The 19,334-nt window shown below is 46.3% G+C and overlaps 1 protein-coding gene across 7 annotated transcripts in view; it reads right to left on the bottom strand.

The window, feature by feature from the left end:
- The window catches only part of Sfswap (splicing factor SWAP), a 70,077-nt gene that overhangs the window by 26,854 nt on the left and 23,889 nt on the right, over positions 1 to 19,334 (bottom strand). For 4 of the 7 annotated variants that reach the window (XM_076922999.1, XM_076923001.1, XM_076923003.1 and 1 more), the window contains 4 exons: positions 4,458 to 4,698; positions 2,986 to 3,114; positions 2,288 to 2,381; positions 1,149 to 1,314 (listed from right to left, as the gene is read on the bottom strand). In XM_076922999.1, coding sequence (XP_076779114.1) covers positions 1,149 to 1,314; positions 2,288 to 2,381; positions 2,986 to 3,114; positions 4,458 to 4,698 — 630 coding nt within the window. The remainder of the gene's footprint in view (positions 1 to 1,148; positions 1,315 to 2,287; positions 2,382 to 2,985; positions 3,115 to 4,457; positions 4,699 to 19,334) is intronic. The other 3 variants (XM_076923000.1, XM_076923002.1, XM_076923005.1) reach the window with 1 other exon arrangement.

The raw sequence follows: 19,334 nt of genomic DNA, 5'->3' as shown, positions 1-19,334 counted from the left end.
AGGTAACCCAGGCAAGACCAGTCTGGAGGGTGCCTCCTGGATAACAGCTACCTCGTGGATGGCCCCTAGCTAGTCCCAGCCTTCCGCCTTCTCCTTGCTGGCAGTGGCTGTCCTGGGATCACTGTCCATTCTTCTCCAGTTCCAGGTGGACTGCCTGTCCTTCCAGCATAAGACAGCATCTTGAATAGCTTCTGGTACAGAAACTGCTGGTGGTCAGTCACCTGACTTTCTAAGCAGTGCTTTCTTAGTGACAGACAGATGACTGTGACTCTGACCTCACACGGAGGCCACTCCAGGCCAGGCAGGAGATCACTGCCTATCTCCCTTGCCATTCTTCTGGCCAGGCTTGTCTTCTACTGCTGTCGCTCCTGCACTAGCCACTGGCTCCCCAAAGGCTCCTGGTCCTCTGTTTAATCTCAAAAAGCCAACACTAGGTAAAGCATCGGCTAGTAACCACAGGCCCCAGGGGAAGTCAAGTTCCCCATGCTGTGCAGTCCACCTCTCCAGACTGAATGACTAAAGCCACCTGTCCCCAAAGCACAGTGGGGTCTCACTTATCTCTGGACACCCTTTCCTGTGGTCTCTTTTCTAGTACGTGGAGTTATGGCTTCTTCACGTTCTACCACAGGGCTCAGCTAACCAGCCCGAAGCAGCCGTTCTCTTCCGTCTTCCACTGCACCAGCCACTTCTATACATCTGTCCTGCTAGATACATCATCTAGTCAGGAACAGGGCAAGGAGGCCAAGTGTGAGCCAGCACAGCACTGCCTGACAAGGGTGCCCCAGGGAGCCACTTGAACAAAGAAAACAAACCTCATTACAACTGTCTGTACAGGGGCTGGAGCTGGAAGCCAGTGGAGAGCACATGCCTAGATCACAACTGAACACAGTTTTAGAGGGAGGATGAAACATTATTTGAAAATTTATAAACACATCCACTAAATGATGTAAGCTAAAAGCTGATGGGTCCTCAGACTAGCTTGTACCTACTGGGTTCCAAACACCATGTTGGAGAAGCAGGACAAGGTGAGCATGTCTGAATACAGCAGCTCTAGAAGGCAAGCCCAACAAGCCCCCATGGTTTGAGGTACCTAGTCCTGTCCCTCAGGAGGGAAGCCATGAGGCCTGGGCTTTACCAGGACAGCGCACCTTTTACCAGCTTCCCGTCCACGGTGCTCTTGCTGGACCCAGCCTCCTTCTTCCCGCTGCCTCTTCCCCCAGTCTCTGCCATACCCTCAGGAGCGCAGTCCTCTCCAGCTTCACTTGATTCTTCAACAGCGGTTTCTGTGGGAGCCTCTTCAGCTGTTGATACTGCCTGAAGAGAGAGACATCACTGAGCACCGTTACATGTCAGTGTATTCTGCAGTACACACATGTAATCCCGGCACTCATGAAAAAGGGGCAAGAAGGCCAGGAGTTCAAGGGCATCCTTGGCCAAACTCAAGGAGTTTGAGGTCTATGCTACACAGATCTCTAAAAAAAACATCAAAACATTCAATCTCCCAAGCCACCTGCAATAACTGCATTTCACATCATTCTCTTGTGTGTGTGTGTGTGTGTGTGTGTGTGTGTGTGTGTGTGTGTAACTGGGAATTGGACCCAGGGCCTCTGGTATGCTAGGTAAGTGCTCTGCCACTGAGCTACACCCCTAGTCCCACCTGTATTTTTTTAATATGGCAGACTAAACAGTTGAAGGAGTACCTTTCTTTAGGAGCCTGGTTACTGAGGAGACCTTCACAATCTCCCCCAGACCACAGAAGAAGAAGCTATTTCAGGCTTAGCAAGTATTTCTGGCAGAATAAGCTCAAGAGTGTCAGGACAGGGCAAAGTACCCAGAGTGCAAGGGACTATGTGCGGTGGCAGCCGGTCCAGCCCCATCCCTGGAGGACAGTCAACAGCTCCAGCATATGCACCATGAGGTACATTACAGAGCAGTATAAAGTAAACTGGGCACAGCGGAACACTTGTAAGCCCAGCACTTTGAAGGCGGAGGCAGGAGGATTAGGAACTGAAGGCTAGCCTGGGCTACATGAGACCATGTCTCAACTCTCCTTCTCAGTATTGTCAAAGTAATCTCTGATGCTTGAAGCAACAGTGGTTTTTGTTGGGAACATGCTGGACTGGACAAACGATCACTGAGGCATAAGTGGGTGGGCACTTCAACAGATCCAAGACAGTTTCACCTCCTGAAGTGATAGGTCAGACACAGTGTAGACCTCAGAGGAAAGAGGAAGTCCCTTCTGCACCTGTCATCAGCACTCCATGCCCTCCCTACCTTCAGCACATACCTGTGTGCTACCGCCTCCTTCCTTCTGCAGGAAGAACTGCTTCTTAAACTCATAGTAGGCGTTGTACTGGTGCCAGGGCTGAAGGAATTCAAATCTGTGAACAGGGAAGGATCTGGTGATTCAACATGACCCACTGCAGCCCCCAGTGCTTCCACATGTGGCCTGCACTGTCCTGGACAGCTCACAGACACTAGTCAGAACAACTCCATAGATTCTACATGGCCTCAGTCCTGCTCTATCCAGTCACATGTGGATTGGGCAGAGGGCTAACCCACCCTCCAGGGTCGTACCATGGGAGAAGATGCAGTCCATGTTTTATACGCACTGCCAGGCATAAGGGATAAGGACCCTTGAGAAGTGTGAGTTCCAAACTTTCAAACATCTACACTATCACCACACAATAAAGACAACAACAAAAGCCCTCTCCAACTCTAGGTAATTTAATAAGATGAACGAAAATATGTCTATCTAAAGATAGTTCAGGGAAGACGAAAGCACAAAAGAATCCTGACAGGGTTAAAGAATGCTAAATGAAAAAAACCTCAATCTCATATACCTGACACACTTATAAGTTTTTTACTTTTTTGCAACACGGGGCTTGATCCCAGAAACTCATAAATGCCAAGCAAACATTGCCACTGAAATTCACAAATGCCAGGCAAACACCCCAGCCCAACACTCAAACCCTTTCACTTTACCTTTGATCATTCTTGGCTCGAACACTGGTCTCAAATTTAAGGCCATTTCTAGCGACGTACTCTGCCAGCTTGTCAATCACAGGCTGGATGTCAGGGGGCGGGGGGATGATGGCCACGGGAGCAAGCGCACTGTGGAGAAGAGCCGGTGAGCAACCCTGAACTCAGCATGGCTGAGCCTGGCATTGGCAGCTGGAGGGTCCTTTTGGGCTCAGCCATGTAAAAGCAAGACTCTTGGTCTAAAGACAAGAAGCCCCTTAACCTAATGAAGCCCCTTAACCTAATGGGCACTAACAGAGCCCAGAGTACCACTGCTGGAGTGAGCTGTGTGGGTGGCACCCGGTAAGCCCAATAGGCAAGACCCTATCTTAAACAAAACAAAACAAAACAAAAAAACAAACAAAAGAACCAGGACAGTGGGGATTAAAGGACAAGGTCCAAAGCCCCAGAGCCGTTCAGGTCTTCCTCCTAATTAGCATTCGCCTTTAACTATGAGCTACTTCTTAGGAACAAAACAAGGAAAAGTCATTAAAACAGGCAAGAATGTGGCTCAACAACCTTCGCTGTGCTTACTTTCTCAGTAGTGGCCCTGAAAATCATCCCCCAACCCCTCCCATATGCTAGGCCACTGATCTACTTCTGAGTGATACCCCCAGCCCACATTTGACTTCTTAGCATGATTAAAAAGGGTTTTAGTCAAGCATTTCAGCAGCCCTTATGAGGGGACACACACACACACACACACACACACACACACACACACACACACACACACATCCCCCCTCGCCCCAGCACTCCTATCCTCCTGTCATTGCTGGTTCTACACTAGCTGCTGTATGACTGTACAACGTGAGCTCTTGGAGGCTTCCCCTCACCAATCAGTATGAGACCCTTTGAGCTCTGACAAGTTCAGTCCACCTCACTTGAACTCCGCCTAACACCACCCAGCTGAGGTTTCAAACAGGACAAGAGTAGCCTAGAATTAAGGAGCAGATATGGGATCGGGCCTGAGAGCCACATTTACATCTGGTCAGATTTCACAGCTTAAGAAAGATTTTTGGTACTGGAATGGGGTCTTGCTCTATAGCCCATTATATAGATGACCCTGAACTCTTGAGCCTCCTGCTTATGCCTCCCCAGTGTTAAAAATACAGGGACGGAACAACTACATGTATTATTATCTAGCTGGCTTTGACCTTTTTCTTCTTTTGATACAGGCATTCACTGTGTACCTCTGACTGGCTCACTCTACAGATCAGGATGGCCTTGACCTCAGAGAATGCCTGACCCGGCCTGGCTGTGTGGCATTAAACTTTTAATCCTTCTGTTTCAGCCTTCTAAAAGCTGCAAGTACAGGTGCGTGCTAATAATAAATGAATGATAACCATGTTAATTATGGAGACGCAGGTAGGCAATCCAGACCAAGAACACTGGTCACTGCGGCAGCCATCATACTGAGCAGGTGGCACATGTACCTTGTGGTGGTGGTTGTGGAGGTAACCCCGCTGCTTGATTCAGCTGTGGTTGGGGGTGGAGGAGGTGTGGTCCCAGGAGGCGGTGGTACAGTGGTAGTCACACCAGGCGAGCTGGACACAGTCACTCCAGCAGGAAGAGTACTGTAGTAAGTGGCCACATCGATCCCAGGTGGGGGTGGTGCCAGGCAGTAGGTGCCATCTGGTAACATGTAGTAGCTGTAGTACATGGCTGCCACAGTTGCTGTAAGAAACAGGGCTTGTAAGCAAGAGGCCAATGACAGGTAAGCTACAACATTCTGAGTCTCAAAGGCTCATGTTTTAGATACTTGCTCCCCATTTGGGGAGGTTGTGGGGCCTTTAGGAGGTGGGACCTGGCTGCCACCCTACTTCCTGTCCCATCACAATATGAAGAGCCACTGGCTCAGGCTCTCCCATTCCACCATAGACTGAGAGCCTCTGAAACACTTAACGTTGTTCCTGTCAGTTATTTGATCACAGCAATGTGACAATCATTAATACAACAGGATGGCAGTCAGTTAAGAAAGAGAGCCCAACCAAGTGCAGCATCTACTCTGCCCATTCCAACCTTGCTGCTTCTGTATCTGAACAATGGACAGTAGCGGAACAGCCAGTGTTAACAAGGGTGGACTTTCTTAAATAACCCCCTTCCTTCCTTCCTTCCTTCCTTCCTTCCTTCCTTCCTTCCTTCCTTCCTTCCTTCCTTCCTTCCTTCCTTCCTTCCTTCCTTCCTTTGTGCACTTGACGCACGCAGAGTGAAAACCTCCGCAGGAATGACTGGTGGGCAGCCTTCTCCCACGTGGCTGCTCAGGCATCTGTGTACAACTCCCTAACTCATCCTCTCTCCAACACTGACGACGACAGTTTTTGGAATGTTTTTTCAGTCTCCTGTTCATTTTAGAAACTGCTGTCCACATGCGCACCATGGGGCTGCTATATTCAGCTCACTAGTCTGCCGTCTCTACACTACCTTCAGCCTTTCCTATAGTTAGCAGTGGTCAGTAGCAACTTCCAGCTCACTTTATACACAAAGGACAGCAACCTGCTGTGCTAACAAAGTCCTGAGAAGTACCCATCTCCTTTACAATTGTTAATAGATGTCTTTTTTTTTTTATTATTTATATGCATGAGTGCTTTTCCTGCATGTAAGTCTGCCTGGTGTCCACAGAGGTCAGAAGAGAGTGTCAGATTCCCACCTATACTGGAGATATAGAAGTGGTGAGCGGCCATGTGGGTGCTGGGAATCAAACCCAGGTCCTCTTCAAGAGCAGCAATGCTCATAACTGCTAAGCCAAGTCTTAGCCCTTCTCATGTTTTTGAAAAACAAAACAAAACAAAAAAACCCCCAAAGTTCAAATCTAGCACTGAGCACAGAAGGGTAATGAAGTAATGAAGTAACTGGGTCTTCACGTCTAATCCTCTTCCAGATAAATAGCAATGCTGGCTACACAGGGAATTAATTTCCTTTTCATTAGGACAAAAATGAAGGAATCCGGCTTTCACTTGTTCACAGTGGCGCAGTAAAACACTGTGGATTAGGCAACACATGGCTGCTCCTGAGGTAAATCCACAGTGGAGTACTAATGTCCCAGAGGGGAGGAGACAGTCTTTCTAGCTCAGGTTGGGAAGATGTGTATGTATGCAGTCCCCACACATTGTAGACAGACAGACACACTTGTGGTTGGACTGACTCACGTTTTATCAGGCATGCCATACACATCAAGTCCTCAGTATCAACCCAGACCAGTGTTACATACCAGACTCTGACACAAGAACAGCAATAACTAAGTATTTCATGGGGTATGTGGCCCAGTGCCTTTCCACCTCTACTCACAGGGACACCTACATCTCTTCAGATGGCGAGGCTGGCAAGACAGCCTCACTGGCACCTCTGTTTCCCACCATGTCGTGCTGACAAGACATCCAACGCAGTAACTTGGAGACCTGCCCTATAAATACCTTGATAATACTGAACACAGCATCACTCACAACTTAATCAACAACATTTGCTGTCACCTGCCTCCTTCTGACTTCTTACTCCATGTGACACTCAAGACTTCAATTCACACCTCGGAGAGGACACTTGTGTGACCTCAAAAGGACTTCAGTGGAGGTAGTGTACCGACATAAAGCATTTCGTATTCTGGCACCACACAGATTCAGGACCCATGCTATAACCACCATGCACCTGCTTCTCCACACTGCTGTTCCCAGAGCCCCATGCACAGTGTCTAGGAGGAAGCTACATCTGTCCTTTCCTGTCAGGGTCATCTAAGCAGTGGACAGGCCCCCAAAATGGCCTGAGAGATAGGCTTTTAAATGATCCTGAGCCTATTAGTTCATCCTGTCCCTTGGATTTTGGGTCTTGCTACCCCAAAATCACACAGGTCACCACTCTGTTGCTTCTGCCTCTGGTATGTACAGAGGCAGGGTACACACGCACACCTGTGGTAATTCCCTGCAATGCTAAGACTGTGGGCCCACTACTGTGCGTCCCAAAGGCGGCATATCTCAGAAACAGTGACAAGTTCTTGGCAGCTCCTGATGCACTCAGCGAGTAAACTTAGCTGTTCTCTTCTCACACAACCCAGTGCTGAAATACTGCACAGTGACAACACCTCACACTAGCCCAGTCCTGGCTAAGAATCTCCATCTACACACTCTGTAGCAGGGGAGTCTGTAGCTCAAGCATTCTATAGTCTTGTCATCAGCTGAGCCCAAGGCACAGGGCACAGGTTCCTAATCACCCTTAGTTAGTACTAACATCACACACCAAGAACAAAAGGCGCTCTCTCTGTCTCTCTCTCTGTCTCTCTCTCTCTCTCTCTCTCTCTCACACACACACACACACACACACACACACACACACACACACACACAATCATACACATGAAAATGTCCCATACTCACATAGTCACAGGCTTTCTGATTTTATATGTAAACTACAAATACACTATTTGACATTTTATAATCTTACTTTAAATCCTTATGGTAGAAATCTTTCATAAAACTTAAGTATGTTTTATAATATCTTTACAAAAACTTAGTTTACATTAAAAGCCACCTAATGATTTAAGATTTCAATTTTGCAAGATGAAAAAGGTGCCAGAGATCAGTCAAGTAACAATGTAGATGTACGTACTACTACTGGGCTGTCCACTCAAACACAGCTCACAACATTATCCAAAAAGTCACAGTCAGAATACAGCAAGTCATGAGGTTAAATAAGATGCTATTACAAGAAAGAGAGGGAGTACTAGAGAGTCAGCTCAGTGGATCAGAGTGTATATTGCTCTCGCAGAGGTTCCAAGTTTGGTTCCTAGCACCCATATTGGCCAGCTTATTACCCTGGAACTCCGGTTTCAGGAGATCCAACTCCCCTCTTCTGGCCTCCACAAGCACTGCACACATACATGTAGAAAAACACTCATGCATATAAAAAAAAAAAAAAAAAAAAAAAAAAAAAAAAAAACCCAAACAAGAACGACAACAACAACCACAACCTTTTAAAAAGTGGCATCTGCTAACGAAGGTCTGGATGGTGTAGCCATGCAGTGCAGGTACCTAGCTCAGGGCTGCCTGTGCTCTCTGATGCTAGGTTGCCATCCCCAGGACAAGCCAGAGGCCTTGCTGCCTCAGTATGATACACTGCACTTTCCAAGGGTACTGCTTATTTCTCCATCTTGACATGGGGTCTTGCTCTGTTCCCAGAATGGCCTCTAAATCTTGGTCTCAAGTGAGGACCCTTCCTTAGTTTACTGAGGAGACAAGACTACAAGAACAAAGCACCATGCTTGACCGGGACTGGGTTTTTAAGTGAGTGAAAATAGGTGACAGCATGCTAATAAATGTATTTCCCAAGTACTGCAAAAACCTACACCAAATGAGCCAACAGAGAAACTCCACCAGGTGCCAGGCATCTAGACAACAGTGACAGAAGGGTGAGCTGCTAACATGGAGGCACATTTGGAAGCACTTTCCCAGCTATTCACAAGCTTACAGGGTAAGGCTGGTGCGGCTGCCTAACCTTATCTTTTATTCTTTTCTTGAACTCGCTTTGTGGAGAATGGCCTTGAACTCCTCCTGACCCAGGCTTCAGCTCCCCGGCACTGGAATTACAGTGTGTCACCACACTCAAGTTTATACCGTGGTGGAGACTGCAGCTGGGGCTGGATGCCTGCTAGGCAGCCACTCTACCAACAGCCCCGTCTAATAATTTTCCAGAGCCCTTCAGCCCTTGCACAGGTGTGTGCTGAGGATCCTGTGACTTTCCTAAGACACAGCTGTGACATTAAAGGAGTCATGTTCAAAAACTCACAGGTCACCAGCTGAGAGCTTCTGAGAGGCATCAATGACCTTGTCCCTGGTTCTGTACCCTGAAAGAAGTTGCAGGGCCACTGACTCTGCCCTGAGGCTATGTACCATTCAGGCCAGTCCCTCATCCTCCTTCCCACCTCCAGCTGGCTGACAGGCACTCCTCAGCCTTTTCTGAGGCTAAAGGCTTTCACTCTCTTCCTGCCTCCAGTCCGGGGCCACATCTAAGAACTCTTCATTCGGCACTCTTATATGAAGAGGTCATCCATGCTCCAAAGCAACTGTCCAGAACGTCATTGGGCTCTCATCTACACCCTTCTGCCCTGAAGCTCTGGTCTAGGAAATGCCATGCCTCCAGTCAGATCTCCTGGGCTCTTGGCTATACCTCTGCTCAGTATTCAGACAAGCTTCTGTCTGGGAGGTGTGCCCACAAGCTCCTTCTTCCTCTTTTTCTGGGGCCTCTGTGACAATCAGCCCAGCTTATGGCAGCTTTCTCTAAGTCTTTGGTCAATCTCTGATTAACCTTTCTAGGTTCTTGGTTGGAAACCCTCATGTGGCCACCGTGCTGTGGGAACATCTGCACTGCAAACAGCACCGAGCCCTGCATGGCTGTTTATTATTACACACAGATCCTCAGAAAGGTTTAACTTGCAAATCAGTCACTCTAAGAGTGACAACAGAAATTATCAATGGAATTAAACTACTACAGTAACAGAAGTAACAGAAGTTAAGTGAACAGGGTTATTTACCCAACATCCTGCTGTGCTGTGCACACCTGTCTTGGTATAATTTAAGATGAAACAGTATACTTGTGATGGGTGAGGCATTAAGTGGCCTGGGCACAAGGATGTAGCAGTGCCAGATGGCTTTAACAGGATCATTTGAATGTAAACCCCTAGCTACAAACTAGTGGGAGGTAGAGTAGCACACACAGCCTAGATTAGCTGGGCAAAAGGACAAATCAAGTCTTATGGGAAGGTCTGGGACAGGTCAAGATCTTATAGAACTCTAACAGTGCACAATTTCAAAATTTTGAGTTGCTTATTTCTGGATTTTTCCATTGAACATCCTCAGACTGGATCCCATGGAAAGTAAAACTGCAGATGCAGGGCCTGCTGTCTCTTCCCTGTTTCCAATCTGTTTTGTTCTCTAGAGTGCCAGTGCCAAATGGAAAGACTGTGCAGGCGTTCCTGACATAGCACTGGCATGGACACACTGTTCCATGAATGCTCCAACTGTACAGGAGAGAACAGGCAGTCTTGGCTGAGGGCAAGGGCTAGGAAGTGGTAGCATAGAGCCCCCCAGAACTGGATGAAAAACACATCTACACCATACTTCTAGGTCCACCTCACTATCTATCCTCCAAGGATTGAAATAAGAAATGTGTCTTTCAGTGTAGTCTCTTATAGCAACTTACTGGAGGATGTGTCCCAGCCAACAAGAACCCCAAAGAAACAAACACAGGAGCTAATACAGTCAAGTGATGGAGAAGCCACAGGAAAGTCTATGGCTAAAGGCTGAGAACACAGCCCCAGACTAGAGTGACAGACTGAGAAACAGTTGCCAACAACCAACAGACAGGTGCACAGTGACTGATTGACCAGCTTCTTTCTGTCTTTGGCTTCAGTCGCCACCACTGAGGCTTGGAAAGGTGGCATTATTAGATCCTAAGATGATTGCTCTTGACTGGTGGAACTATAAGAGTATTTCCAGGAAGAGTTAACTGAGGGAGAGGACCCTCAATCAGAGTAGGTGGCCCCTTTCTGCAGCAGACCAAACAGGAAGAGGAGGTCCAAAAGAAGAAGCACTGCTGCTGCCCGGCCTGGCTTTGCTTTTTGCTCATGAGTGCATCCAACTCTCTGTTACCGCTGCCATCCATCATTTGACTCGGCCTCTTCGGCCCTGCCACATGGGCGGAAGACCAATGACTCCCAGTAATCCTCTAGGATTTCAGTGCAGACGCCAAAGACATCTGGCAGCCTTGTGGACTATGCACCTGTATTTGGTTCTCAGTCTCTTCAGTGGGTAGATGGCTATTATGACACTACCTAGACCAGTCTGTGTCAGTCCCGTGAATCATCTTGTAACATACACACTCTATTCTTTTGTCAAGAGAACCATGCCTAATACAGACTGTGGTACCAGAAATGGGTCCAAAATAACAGCAAAAATCCCTGTAATAAGTCTAGCTGCTCTGCCACTTGGAACACATGATCCAGTAAACCTGATGGTACTGCGATGTCAGTGGTACAGAGGGGCAATATTTGGAGCCTTTGAGGATTGCACAGGTGAATCACAGTGGAGGCCTTTGGGACTTTGGAGCAAGGCCTTGTTCTCACCTACACACAATGATTTTGAGAGACAGCTCTTGGCCTGCTATGGGGGCTTTGTGGAACCTGAAAATCTACTAAGTTACCACGTGACTCGAATTGCCTATCATAGGCTAGGCATTACCTACCAAGCCATATGGTTGGACATGCAAAGCAGCAAACCAACATCAGTTGAAAGTGATATTCATGTGACTGAGCCCAGGCCGGTCAGAAATGGAGTTGTTCAAACGCCTATGGTCCCTACTACTCCAACAATACTCTCTGTCCTCAAGTACTACCTCGTGAGGCATGCTCTGTGACTGGATGACTAAAGAGAACAAAAGGAAGGCCTGGCTTATTAACAGTGCTACTGTAGGTGCAGTCCGCCCCCCAGGAGTGGATAGCTAGCTGTGCATCACATACAGCACCTTTCTGGGACAACCCTGAAGGACAGTGAGAGAAAATCCTGCGGTAGGCACAACTTTGGCCAGGACACAGAGTTCTATATTTTCAGTATTATCTTTATTCTCTCTATACATGCGTGCATGCTACTGGTGTGCACTGAGGTCAGAGGACAACCTGTGGAAGATAGTTCTCTCCTTCTACTATATTGGTCCTGGGAATTGAGCTCAGGCTTGGTGGCAAGCACCTTGAACTCAATAAGCCATCTTGCTGGCCATATACAATTTTTTGAACAGATGTACAATTTATACACTGACACATAGGGCATTCCCAGTAGTTTGGATGAAGAGCTGGGGATTTGGAAGGAGCATGATTGGAAAATTGATGAGACAGACATCTGGGGAAGAGGAATCTAAATATCTCTTCAAATAAAGTGAAGATACTTGTGTCCTCTGTAAATGCTCATTAAATGGTGACATCAACAGAGAAGAATGTCAACAAGCAAGCAGGATGGCTTGTTTTGTAGACAGAAGTCAACTCCTTTCTTGGCCATTCCTGTCACTGCTCAATGGACCCATGAACAAAGTGGTCACAATGGCAAGGATGGAGATGATGCATGGGATCAACACTAAAGCAGCTGGCTTGACAAAATGGTGGAATGACCTTGTAAGGACACAGCTACATGACCAAGTAGGCAGCAGTAGCCTGAAGGGCTGGGGCAGAGCCCTCTAGAGGACTGCAAATGCTCTGAATCAGTGCTCAGAGTGTGGTAGTTTCTCTTGTAGCCAGGATTTATGGATCTGAGAATCAAAGGTAGAAGTGGGAACAGTACCACTCAACACTACTCCTAGTGGGCCACTAGTAACATGCTGCTTTCTGTTCCTACAATTTTATGCTCTTCTAGTCTAGATGTCTTGGTTCCAGAGAAAGGAGTGCTTCTGTTAGGAGACATAAGAAGCACTACATGGATTCAATTAAACTGAAAGCTAAGACTTTACCCGGGCCACTCTGGCTCCAGGAGTCACAGTGTTATTAGAAATAACTGACCCAGGCATTACATTACATTACATTACAGAGAAACTGGAATTCGATGGAGGAAGGAAGAGCAGAGACTTTCTTGGTGTGACCATGTTCCGAGTTAAGTTTGAAACTGTAACAACTCGATCCAGGCTAGATGGTAAATGAGCCAGAACCTTCCAGGAGGCTGAGGCAGGAAGGACATAAATTCTAAGCCTCCCTGGGTTATGAAGTAAGTTTCAGGCTACTTCCTCAGATAAAGAAACAGGACTTGCTGAGTATATAAGCTGGGCAACAGAAAAATATAAACAACTATGGCCAAGTAACCAATCAAAGAAACGAGGAATGTAACTGCTATGGCTATTTCTGTCTTACATGGTTAAAATGTTCATGGCTTTATATGTATGCATTAATAAGCAGTATTTGTGTTTTCTTTCTGTTCCTATTCTATTACTATATAACATTAAGAAAATGTCAAAACTTAAGTGTTGCTGCTCTATGTATCATATTTAAGTTATAGGATATAATCTGAAAACATCTGCTCTGGGGGAAGAATTGATGTTTTTCAGTTGCACATAGTATACTTACATCACGCCATGCTGAATTATGGCTTTGTATTATCTTAATTTGGAGATTAAGCATGAGTGGCAGCAAGTCAAGTTGTCTAGGGGTGGACTCGTGATGCTTAATCTTGTCAACTTGATTGCAATTAACATGACAGAATCAAGTAAGCAACATGCCTCTTGGAGAGTCTGTGAGTGCATTCCAGGAAGGATAACTGAGAGGTGACCTATCCACCAAGTGGGCAGCACCTTCTTATGGGTATACCAGATACATAATGGTGTCTGAGGCAAAAGTGTTGCATGTCTATGTGCCTTCATTTCTTTCTATCTTTATTTTTATATGAATGAGTGTTTTGCCTACATGTATGTCTCTGTATCAATATGTACCGGGTACCCTCAGAAGCCAGAAGATGTTAGATCTGCTAAGACTAAAGTTACAGGTGGCTCAAACTGAACCCAGCTCCTGTGAAAGAGAAGCCAGTGTTCTTAATTGCTGAGTCATCTCTCCAGTCACTTCCCTTCATTTCTTGCTGCTAAGTCCATCTAACTCTACCGCTGCTGTGACTGTCATCTCAGCATCCTGTTGATGTCAGACTCCAGCTACATTGGCCTTCCAATATATACGGAAGACTAACAACTCTGGAATCTTCCAGGTCTCCAGCACCACACTGACTGCTGAAGTATCCAGCCACATGCATTCAGTAGTTATGAAGTTCTCATTCTCTCTAGTACACAGAGAGCCACTGTTGAACAACTCCATCACTATTGTGCAGGCTGCTGTTATGAATCCCTTTTAGAATATATTTTAATGTACATACCCTCTACCAGTTCTGCTCCTCTAGAGGCTTAAGACAACCAAAAGAAAGCCCACCAGGTTTGCGTGTTAAACTCTGGGCATGAGAGAGCTTGAGGGGCACATGGGAGTAAAGTCAGATCACTGTCTGTTGCAGAAGAAGCCAGAGCATCTGACTTCAGGATGTGGAGGAAGAGAGGTGTAGACACAGCAAAGGTGTAGAGCCTACCCAACATCAGAGACCAAGATTGTAAGTAATCCTGGAACCCAGACTGGCTCTGGGAGTCGAGTGCAGACACTTTTCAGTGCATTTGACTTTCAAAGTATAGATATGCCCTACTCTAATTAAAACAAAAACTTAGCATATACTAATTATAATCAAAGAAATGAGAAACATCTTACCCTATTCATCACATTCTTGAGCTTACAGCAAAGAGGAAGCACATTACCGATACTTCCCCCCAATACTGGTGATTAAACAAAGAGCTGTGTGTGTGTGTGTGTGTGTGTGTGTGTGTGTGTGTGTGTGTGTGTGTGCGCGTGCGCGCGCGTGCATACACACCTGCTAGGCAAACACCCTGCCACTGGGCCACATTCCAGCACTCTTTCTAATTTATTTACTTTTGAGTCTGATATGTGTGATGTGTATGTGCTACATGCATGTGAGAATGTGGTTATCAGAGCAGGACACTGGGTCTCACCCTCAGTTGCCTTCTTGTTCTGAAACAGGGTCTCTCACTAAATCAGAAGTTCACCATTTTGTTTAGGCTGGCAGGCCAATGAACTCCTGGGATCTTCCTGTCTCCAACCCCGTGCTATGGTTGCTGGCATGTGCAGCCATGTCTGGCTTTTATGCATGTACTGGGGATTTAGTCTTAGGTCCTCATGCTTCCAGACCAAGTGCTTTTAATCACTGAAATGTCCATCTCCCATGTCTTCCTTTATTAGTTTGAAGCAAATTCTCAGTAAGTTGCCCAGGCTGGCCTGGGACTCACTGTGTAGAACAGGTAGGCCTTGATCTTTCCTCAGCCTCCTGAAAACCTGGCATTAAGGCCTGGATCACCTGGCATGGTTCAATGTTCCCTATCAGTTACTTTCTGTCCCCTACCCATTTGTAAAGGATGTGTCAGTTATCTGGACACTATAGACTCAGCAGTACATGTAACCAACAGGGTAAGTCATCTGAACAACAAGACAGTTTCCAAGATGGAGCCATGGGATCAGGACCCTTGGTGAAATGGTGGTGAGGTTATTGCTCCTATCAGATGTGAAGAACCAAAGAAATCATCTATTAAAGTGTGGGGCACATGGCTGCTGACAAAGCACTGTGATGAGGAATAGGCTGGCAAACACAGCTGTACTTGGGAATTTCTACCCAGGACAAATCAATCCACTCTGAAAGCAGACACAACGAAGGAGATTCTTTGAATGAGCACCTGACTGCCTTTTGCCAACTGCCTGCACAGCAGCAGAGTGTGCTGGGAAGGTTCCCTGCTGCTGTCTGAGAAAGCTGCTGTGCCAGTCTATGGCTGACAAAACCTCAGCAGCACCTGGAGTTCACCCTCCCAGAAACAGCATCCTCTGGCACATTCCTAGTCCAATTCTTAGTTCTCGAGCACCACTGGCAACCTTGCTCGACTGCTAATTCTTCCGCTGCCCCCCCCCCCCCCTTTTACCCACTCACCTATTTTGCCCCCAGATATTGGCTTTTACTGATTTCTATAACTCTCCTGTCACCCCAAATACACTGATGCATTTCTGCATGAAGCTAACAATATAACATTTTATGGAAGAACCAGAACAACAACAACAACAAAAAACAATATCATGTGTTTCCCAAGAAGAATGGTATGCTACAAAGCCAGCTTCTTAACAAAACAGATTTCTACGAAAGTGTGCAGCATTCCATATAAAAACAGGGGAAATGAGAATGTAACTGCTTGGGTCAATGAGGGTTCCGAGAGACTGTTACCAGTGATGTTGCTAAGGTGAGTGCACACACTCCAAGATATAATCATAAGGTAAAATTTCCTGACACTGTCATCTTCAGAACACATCCCTGCAATGCTGTACTCACCCATACCATTGTGACCAAAATCCCAGGCTAAAGTCCATAGGGAGGAAGGAAGTTATCTTGGCTCATAGCTTCAGGGCTGCTAAGTTCACACTATGGTGAACAGAAAAGACTATGGAAAGAAGCCAGGACAAACACCATGTCCTTCAAAGGTCCCATCTTCTCCCTTCTATCCCTCCCAATAATTCTGTCATATTCACAGTCATCAAGAAACGAACTCCAGATTAGATCAGAGTCCTGTCAATCCATTCAACTGTGGAGACACAGCCACATAACCACTGCTGTGTCCAATGGTGTCCTTCACCACTCCCTACAGTCTCTCAGGAAACACTCTCCAGCCAGCCAGCAGTGTGCTTTGCTCACCCCCTGCACCTCTCAGCACAACTAAACTGGCAATCCAGGGTGCTCACTTACTTCCCTTTTATCCACAATGTAGCCACTTCCACAAGGAGGCCATCACATTACAAAGCATAATTCAGGCAAACCTGTAGGTGACTGGCTGGGAAGGTTTGCTCTGAAGCACCACAGCCTGGCTTGCTGCCAAAGCTGTCATTTCTCATGGATGTGTTTTGCCAGGACCAGTGTCAGGATGGTTATTACCATAGTAATCTCAGAGTCAAAGAGCGACTCCACACCCCCTTCTCCCTGACAACAGATGCCTGTTGCTATCTGCATGCTGCAGCAGGTTCTGTGAGGTGAGTGGATCTCTCTTGCCTCTGCAAGGCCCTATTTCCTTCACACTAAAAATTTACCCTTGGGAGGCCACCGTGCCTTGAGCACATCTGTTGGCACCAACAATAGTCACTGTCACTGCTGTGTCATTCTTTGTCAGGACAACAAAGTTCACACAGAATGGATACTGCAAACCTTCAGGGTCTCAGAGGTGGTAGAGGGGAAAACAGGGCTGAGCACCCGAGTTTCTCTTTTCTGTGCAGTCAGCTCAGTTCTTTAGATTCCTTGCTTCATCCTCTGAACTCAGATCCCTGACTCTCAGGAATTGCCAAAAGATCCCTTCCTAGTCTTAAACAGTCAGTACTTCCTGATACAGAATCTTCTACTGCAGAGGGTAAAAATAAGGTCAAATAGCCTCTAAACTCCTTATACTATACAGTGTCTACAGCTTTTAAATAGAGAAATGCCTCTGACCTTCTCATCTCTGCAAGTGCATAAGAAACTGATCGGCTCAGCACACTGACTCGAGGATATCCCATCACAGCAGACAATTGCCAAGGCCTGCTAATAGGGCACACACACTATGATATATCGAGAAAATGAACATCACTCGCCACACAAGTTTATCTGCCCTGTTGAGGCTTCCAAACAACCTAGAGTCTCACAAAATGTCTCCACGGCCAGGGAGAGGGCTCTGTTATGAAGTGCTTTCACTATAAGCATGAGGACCTGTGTTCAAGCCCCAGAACCTATAGAAAAAATGCATAGTGCGGTGGTGAATATTTATAAACCCAGGGCTAGGAAAGTGGTACCAGGAGGACAGATCCCTGGGACTCTGGCCAGGCTGTCTAGCCTAACTGATGAGCTCCAGGCTATTAGCAACACTGTCTTAAAGGGGGTGATTGTGTAGGCATTTCTAAAATCCTCTGGCCTTCACACAAATGCATCTATATACAAAACCACAAAATCAATCAATCAATCAATCAATCAATCAATCACTCTCTCTCTCTCACACACACACAATTTTTAAAAAAGTGTCTTCAAGAAAAGACTAGTTTTGGCATCACCAGCCTGAAAATGGGAACTGAAATGACTTCTGCAGTAGTTCATGAAGGTCACATCTGGGCCACCAGATGCATCTGCAGTATCCACATGTTTAAAAACAAACTTTTCTTTTGTTGAATTAGATTTTCCCCCAGAAAAGCCTCTCTGAACTAAGTTAAAATGTACAGGAGCACAGGTGAGCACATGCATATATGTGGAAATCAGAATCGAACACCATGTGTCTTCCTCAGTTGACATCCTCCTTAGCTGCTTTCCACCTTATTGTTGGAGCTAGGGTTTCTTATAGGCAGCACTGTTTACTCCCTAGCATAGCTGTCTCTGTTCCGGACGGTAGGTGTGATGTGATCAACTGCTCTAAGCTCTGGCCACTGTGGCTTCCTTGCTGTGATGGACTGTGCTCAGCAACAGTGAGCGCACAAATCCTTTCCCTCTGCAGGTGTTTTATTTTTCCAGGATATCTTATCACAGCAACAGAAACAAGCTAGGCCAGAAGCTAAGTGAACAGAGAGGATCAGGCACTGTCAGTCAAGCAGGGTCAGTGTGGGCTTGTCAACTGTTTTTTAACAGGCTCCAGGCACTATTCATGTATTTAAACAACTCAAAGAAAAAAAAAAAAAACAAGGAAAATCATTATTTTATTTCACAATATGGAAAATACGTGATTCTCAAATCCTGATGGCTACACAGAGATTCTGTATTATTTCTCTGATAGCATTTCATGTAGAACTCCTGCTTCTACCTCTTGACTCATACCAAAATATTATTATTGTCCAACTATCTTGTTCGTGGTGATGTGTTTGGAGGCTGACTTCTAAGAAGCTCTAGCCCTGAGCCCACTGTCCAGCTTAGAAAAAGGACTGAAACACGAGCACAGAAGCAATGCAGCATGAACAGGATCACGAAGACAGAAATAATCACCTGATGCCAAAGAGAGGCAAGCCACAACCAGGGAACAGGACACTCACAAGGAAAGGAGGCGCAGATCAACAGCCAGAAAGTGGGACTGAAAGTATCCGACAAACAAGGGACCATCAGCTTCCTACTGAAGGTACACATGGGAAATGCAGACTGACACTGCAACTGACAGTGAAGGTAGAGGCATTTACCCAGTGCAAACAGCACACAGCTAGTGGGCAGGAAGATGATGCTGAAGGCTTTTCCTGAATTCAGGGCTGAATCACTATGCTGTAGGTGCATGTGGCTCAGTAGATGCTGTGTTGCTACGTCAAAAGGCAGCCAACACATTCAAACATACAAAAATTTAAGAGAACAACATCAGACCCAGCAGACAAAAACCAGTCAACTAGTAATGCCAGTACCCACCAGCCCAGGATTCTCTGCAGTGTCAAGGATTACACTGGGCTCTGGTTCACAAGAGGGACAGAAACTGTTATCTGAAAACCTCGCACCCAGACCCAGACATGGTCTTCTTTGATATGAAGGTTGGCTTTTTTCTTTCCTTTGAAACAGTCTCACTCTATGTATGTGCCAAGCTGATTCTGAATACAAGAGCTTCCTGCCTCTACTTCCTGTGTACTCTGAGGACAGCAGTTACCAGGTACCCTCAATCAGTTACCAGTGAGTATCTGTTTCTCACTTAAACCTCTGAAGAGCCCTTGAAGAAAACTAGCTTATAAGACTCAAAATGTT

The sequence above is a fragment of the Arvicanthis niloticus genome, chromosome 24 (genome assembly GCF_011762505.2).
Source record: "Arvicanthis niloticus isolate mArvNil1 chromosome 24, mArvNil1.pat.X, whole genome shotgun sequence".
NCBI classification, from domain to species: Eukaryota; Metazoa; Chordata; class Mammalia; order Rodentia; family Muridae; genus Arvicanthis; species Arvicanthis niloticus.
This window is presented reverse-complemented; position numbering and strand designations above follow the sequence as displayed.